Source organism: Parasteatoda tepidariorum, unplaced genomic scaffold (genome assembly GCF_043381705.1).
Source record: "Parasteatoda tepidariorum isolate YZ-2023 unplaced genomic scaffold, CAS_Ptep_4.0 HiC_scaffold_2908, whole genome shotgun sequence".
Classification (NCBI taxonomy): domain Eukaryota; kingdom Metazoa; phylum Arthropoda; class Arachnida; order Araneae; family Theridiidae; genus Parasteatoda; species Parasteatoda tepidariorum.
This window is the reverse complement of record NW_027261611.1, coordinates 1-6,977: the sequence shown is the minus strand read 5'-3', so window position 1 is coordinate 6,977 and position 6,977 is coordinate 1. Positions and strand designations below refer to the sequence as shown.

The 6,977-nt window shown below is 31.9% G+C and overlaps 1 protein-coding gene across 1 annotated transcript; it reads right to left on the bottom strand.

Annotated features, from left to right (window-relative positions):
• Window positions 1–1,962: 1,962 nt before the first annotated feature.
• On the bottom strand, window positions 1,963–6,404 carry LOC107438315 (cytochrome P450 3A41; the record flags this gene model as incomplete). Its single annotated transcript, XM_021147036.3, is given in 4 exon segments — window positions 1,963–2,194; window positions 3,881–4,042; window positions 4,363–4,542; window positions 6,116–6,404. Coding segments are annotated over 4 exon segments (856 nt in total), but the record flags the coding sequence as incomplete, so codon positions are not given.
• Between the last annotated feature and the right edge of the window lie 573 nt (window positions 6,405–6,977).

The window sequence follows — 6,977 nt, the reverse complement described above, 5'->3', positions numbered from 1 at the left end:
CGTTTGTTTATTTTAGTGATCAAAATGGCGCTGATTTCTGTCATTGCTACCGATTAAAGCTATCTAAAAAACATTTTTGTAGATTTTCTTAGCGTGTAACGCAAAATTTGACGATTTTAATTTAATTTAATTTAAAATCGGGTATTTTTGTAGCTTTCATAAATATAATTGTAATTTGATACTTAAATTGCGGCTTATTTTGTTTTACGGGTAGAGTTAAAAAGAAGAGCTTTTCGTTATATTCAGAAAGAAGTTCGTTATATTCACATTATGCATTTCATATTTTTATCAGTCGTCGAACAGCCGACTTAATTTTATGTTTACGACTACTGATGTTCAACTCCATAGTCTTGTAATTTTAAATCCAATCCAGAAGACAAGGAGAGTCTTGTATCAAGTGAAATTTTCCTCCATGGAGAACTTTTTGTTGGAACTAACCCTCATTTATGTTACATGAAGCGGAAAACCACGAAAACCTCCCATGGTTAGCCTGACCTCAAGGAGACTCCAGATCTTCTGAGTCACAACGGCAGGGCCTGATTAATAATAAAAAATGATTGCTTATAAAAAATAATTTCATTGAGATAATGTTGAACATTTAGTTGAAATTCTATTACCGCCAAGCAATCTGAAAAACATTTTCGTGGTTTTTCTTTGCGTTTAACGCAAAATTTCCTAATTTTAATTTCAACTTAATCATGGTTAAAATGAATTATTTTTATAACTTTTATAAACATTGTTTTTCGCCGATACTTAAATTGCGAGTTACTTTGATTTTTGGGATGAGTTAAAAATATAAATACGAAAAATATAAAGAGCATCTCATTATATTCACAAATATAATTGGCTGCCTGTCAAAGATGCGAAAAAATTATCCATTTTATAAAAAAATTCATTACGATTCCTGAACATTAAGCTGGAGCTGTTTAAGCGTCAAGCAATCTGAAAGATATTTCCGTGGTTTCCCTTTACGCGTAACGCAAAATATGATTGTTTTCTTTAAAGAAAAAATAATACAATAAAAATTAAAAAAAAAACAACATAAAGGCAGAAATTATTAAATATTTACATAAATTATGAGTTATCTTATCTTTCTTCCTTGTTAAAACAAAACAAAATGAAGAGCATTCGATTGAGGGCAATTCATTAGCAGGCGAATATTGATTTTTGTACGGGAAGCCATTTTTTAAAGTAAAACGTATGAATTTTTAAGCTTTTAGTTCTAAGTTAATGCGATTTTAACTCGAATAGAAGTAGAGAAGACAAACATATCGTTGCCAGATGAATAAATTAGAATTATAGTAATTTCCTAATGGGTCAAAGTTAGTCCCGCCTACAAACTTCAATTTCACCGGAATCGTGTGGAATGGAGATTTCGATTCCGGATTCCGATATGCTCATGTTACGGCAAAGTGGGTTTTTCGAAATTGGCAATCCGATGAAAGCTAGTTTCCGATCGGAATCGTTTCCGATCGGAATCGTTTCCGATCGGAATCGTTTCCGATCGGAATAAATTTCGATGAGTTGGTAATAGGGCCCCAGAGCTGCATTATGCTCTCTGCCAATTCTATGCAGCTATACCTTCCATCGTTCTTTATTGCGATCTCCAACAGGTAAGCGATATAATTTAAAGCCTAATTTTGACTTATTAAAACACCTAAATACCCAAATACCCTTATTAAATTAATACTGTCATTATTAATTTAAAAGTATGAAAGAAATTAAGTATAAGGAAAAGCGAAAATAGAAATAACAGTTCGAGTGCAATGATATTTCACCGTTCAAACCAGTCAACAAAATGGCGATTATTTAACCATGTGATCAGCGACAGCCAATCAAAATCGAATCGAATCGGTATCCAATTAAATCAGATTTAAATCACACGATTAGGCATTATCACTTCTTCTCGAATTACAAGTATCCAATTGAAAATAAGGTAAACAAAAATTATTTTTTTCTTACAAGTAGTTCCTTCTTCACTGCTTTCGAGAAGAGTTTGCAGAATATCTTTACTTTTGAAATTCGTGTCCTTGCGTCGCTCTTTAATCACGCTTTTCAGATGATTCACAATAAAATCAATTGCTTGTTTGAAGGATGTTGCAGACTCAAGTAATTTAAGTACTTTAGACATAAAAGGAAATAATATGCTGTATATGGCTAATTTATTATACTGTGCTGCTATAATAGTCCTTACCTAAAATAAAAAAAAAACAAATTTTTCAGTTATAAATATTTAATTTTCATTCATTTGGCTTGGTGAAAAAGTGTTTTAAAATTCTAACGTAAACAAAATCTAACTATGAAAAAATATATTCTTTTGTAAATTGTGACTAGCGTAGAAACTGTATATAATAAGAAAGCTTTTGTAATGTGTTACTGCTCTCAAAAATTGTAACGTTAACATTATTTTAGCGTCACAGCGCATGCGCACAAATTTCTTACCCAAATGTAGTGTCGCTGAGGTGTAGAAATTAAGGTTAGCGCTACAGAGTTAACGCTATACCAATTCTATGCAAAATCTCTATTATTATGCTCTCTTCCAGGAATTGCATTGCGGTATTTATTACCCACAATATGGTGAACATTTGCTAAGCATGTAATATTTTCATGGTATTATTTTATTCTGTATCCTGTGTAATATCAGCCGCTTACATATTTCTTTATTTTATATCGAATCAAGTAAGTATTAATTGCATATCTGAATTATTCCATGAATCTTTTCATATAGTGTGTAAAAACAAGCAAATTTCAGTCTGAAAATTGGATACCTGGAAATGACGCAAATGCAGGTAAATGGTGGCTTTTTTCGATTCAGAATTAAGGCATATCTGAATGCAATCTTTGTATTAATTGCATATCTGAATTATTCCATGAATTTTTTCATAACTTGTGAAAAAGCAAACAAAATTTCAGTCTGAAGATTGGATACCTGGAAGTGACTCAAATGCAGGTAAATGGTGACTTTTTTCGATTCAGAATTAAGGCATATCTGAATGTAATCTTTGTATTAATTGTATATTTGAATTATTCCATGAATTTTTTAATTCCGTGTGTAAAAGCAAACAAAATTTCAGTCTGAAAATTGGATACCTGGAAGTGACGTAAATGCAGGCAAATGGTGGCTTTTGTCGATTCAGAATTAATGCATATCTGAATGTAATCTTTGTGTTAATTGCATATCTGAATTATTCCATGAATTGTTTCATTCCGTGTGTAAAAACAAACAAAATTTCAGTCTGAAGATTGGATACCTGGAAGTGACACAAATGCAGGAAAATGGTGGCTCTTGTCGATTCAGCAGTCAATCAAGTTCGACACACACGTGTGACGTCTCTAAAGCTATCCAATTTGTTTTAAATCGCCTGGTTAGGCATAATCACTTCACTTCTTCTCGAGTTGCTAGACCCTGTTCTTTATTTCGGATTTCAACATGTAATAAAATGGAAGTTTCGCAATAAAAAAGTAGACCTTTTGCTAAATTGTGCAGACGATAGTTAACTAAGGTCAAACTAATCGGACTACGAATTTTGAATAAGCATTGTGGAGATTTTTTTTATTTTCGAAATATATGCATATCTTCAATGCAGTAAAGGTGGTATAATTAGTTTAGTGTAAAGAGCGGTCGTAATACTCAACCCTTTACTGCTAATTTAGCTTTTTGCTTTGTTCGTCATATCTTTGGAACCACTTAAACGAAAAACGAAATGATAATTCCCCCCAAAAAATTTTTAAAATATTAATTAGCTATTTCTTTTTGGTACTTGATTTACAGAATGTTAGCTGTAAAAATTCTACATCATTTTAAAAATATGTGTTTTTCTTATATTATTTATAAATTACTTGTATTTGGACTTCAGGTATCTATGATTTTTATTCTTACATTAGTAAGAAGAGCATCATTAGGATTTTCTTGGCAACTTGTTTTCATTGCAAGTGCGCAGGCTGCAATCACGTCTAACGTCAGTCCTTGCACCATTTTATAGATATTGAATGCTTCATTCCTCTTTGATTCTTTCACTATAAGGTCAACAGTTATATCAACCTATAAAGAAAAAAATTTTCAGATAAAAACAAAGAAAATATTAATAAAGAGATTTTGCTTAAAAAATAACTGCTGTACAGAAATGTTTAAGCTGATATCTCTATAACGTATCTCTCGAATTGTCTATCAATTGATTTCAAAGAACAATGCAAATGAGAGGTAAAACGAATTGTTTCCATCAACAACTAGATTGGCAATTGGCTGATCTAGTTCAGCCTAGAAAGTTTGAAATTTCTGTGGCGATTCAATTTTTAGCAATATTCAGAGTTTATTGCAGAAAAATATTAAAGCACAAAAATGGAAGAGTGTTTCTTATTTACCTTCTTGGAGACAATGTCTGTCATTTGCTTAATTTTTCCTGAACTGAAAGTAGGAGTGACAATATTCCTGACTTCTTTCCATCTTTTATCTCGAAGACCAACCAATGTCTTTGGAAATGGATCTGCTTCCAGAAATAATGTGGGTCGGTTGCTGAACACACCGATGTCTTTGATTAGGACCTGCGTAAACAAGATATTGACCAATAACAATAATAGTGTAGTAAAAATAATGAGTCAAAAAGTTTTGTTATGATATTAACTCATTCTTTTAATTTTCTTATCAGTGCAAACAATCTTAGAAATAAATGTTTTTGAAGTACTGTGGTGGCCAAACTGTAGATTACAAGCAACTAGTAGATCCAGAAATAATGTGAGTTGGTTACTCCACACACTGATGTCTTTGATAAAGACCTACGTAAATGATATAAATACCAACAACAATAATAGAGTATTAAAAATAATGAGTCAAAAAGTTTTGATAACGATCTTAACTCATTCTTTTAATTTTCTTATCAATGTTAACAATCTTAAAAATAAATGTTTTTGGAGAACTATGGTCGCTAATTTGTAGATTTCGGGAAACTAGTGGATCCAGAAATATTGCGGGCTGGTTACTGCACGCAATGATGTCTTTGATAAAGACCTACGTAAATAATATAAATGCCAACAGCAATAATAATGTAGTAAAAATAATGAGTCAAAAAGTTTTGCTTGCTATTTCAATTCATTCTTTTAATTTTCTTACCAGCGTAAACCATAAGTGCAAACAAAGTGTAAAAATAAATGTTGTTTGAGTAGTGTGTTCACCGAACTGTAGATAGTGAGCCACTAGTAGATCTCGGGGGCATTTTAGGTAGACCTCGTTAATTTTGAGCTGAATTTGTTGAAGCATATAAGATTTCTAACCTTCTCCTTGAAGTTTGTAAGGCTGATAAAAATATCTATAATTACATTTTATATTTATTGCTAACTTCATTTCCTTTTTTCCCTGTGTACAATTCAACATTCAGTTTTTTTACATACAATTTAATTAAAATTGATTTCATACTTAAGAGAAATGTAAGTTTATAAGCAATAAATCAAAAGTAATTTTTTCGAAATATTGGTTGTTCTTTCGGATGGTACCTCACAGTAGGAATTATAAAATGGTACTGTTGCTTAGAAGTTTGAAAACCTCTGGTCTAAACTCTAAAAATTATGTTTTTAAGATTTTTCATTGATAAATATTGAAGAAAAAAGTTTTTTTTTTTAGAATTCTTGGAAAGTAGTTGGCAAAATTTAAACTTACTACTGGATACATCAGTTTAATTAGTTAATAAATGAGTAAAATATGTGATTAAATTAAAAAAATGAAGAAATGCAAGTAAAAGAAAAAAAATTTGGGTTAATAAAAAGATTCTAAAGAGAAAAGAATGCTTACAAGAATGCTTAATAAATAATACTTATTATTAAGTAATTTTATAAATATTACTTATAGGTAATTTATAAATATTACTTATTATTAAGGAAATTTATAAATATTACTTATTAATAAGGAAATTTATAAATATTACTTATTGGTAATTTATGAATATTACTTATTATTAAGGAAATTTAAAAAAATTACTTGCTAATCAGTATGATATACAATGTCTTGTTTTATTGCTTCTATTCAATCACACATTTCTTGAAAGTCAGCGAAAAACCCATTTCTATGCTGGTGTTATAATTCGTGATCGGCAGCCTAAGTGTTAAGAAGTAAAAAAGATAGTACCTTTTTCAATATCTCTAGATCTTTAATGACTACGAATACATCTTCTCCCACGTAGTATCCGACAACGTTCCCATATTTTTTAATCCAATCAGATATGATATAATTCGGTGTAGGATCCTTCTTCAATTGGCGCAGATTCCCAGTTAGGAAGTCTGGTTCTGGTCCAGGTATTCCGTATCGTTTCCACGTCTGGTGGATCGAATGTCTCCGAAGGGCCCATTTGAATATGAAGATAACAATGACAGACAAAAAGACGCCAAGAAGCGTCAATGTCGTATCCATTCTTAAACTGAGAAACATTTTTTGACTAAATTATTAAGCATTTGATACATATATATGTATATACACAGAAGAGCCATTACATTATGACCCCCCACATCCATAACAATGTTCTCGCCCTGGTTTTCCTGGCTTCTCGCCCAGGAACAATGTTTTCATGGGACACATTAAAACCCATAATCCTCATAGAACAATCCCTGGCGTCTGTAAGCTACTTGAACATAGTTGCAGACCAGGTTCACCCATTCATGGTAACAGTTTTTCCTGCGGGGGATGGTGTTTACCTACAGGATAATGCACCATGTCATAAGGGTCGAATCGTCATGGATTGGTTCGAGGATCATTCCAGTGACTTTCAAGTCAAGTCTTGGCCCCCAAATTCATCTGACGTTAATCCAATAGAGCATTTATGGTCTTACTTGGAACACTAAATTCGTGCTGCCACGCTACCCCCTCGCAATGTGAGGGAATTGCAGGACCAGTTGGTGAGCGCTTAGTACCAGATACCTAAGACTACCTATCAGCACCTTGTGGATTCAATGTCACAGCTAGTGCTAGCAGTTCTTAGGGCTAAAGGTGGTCC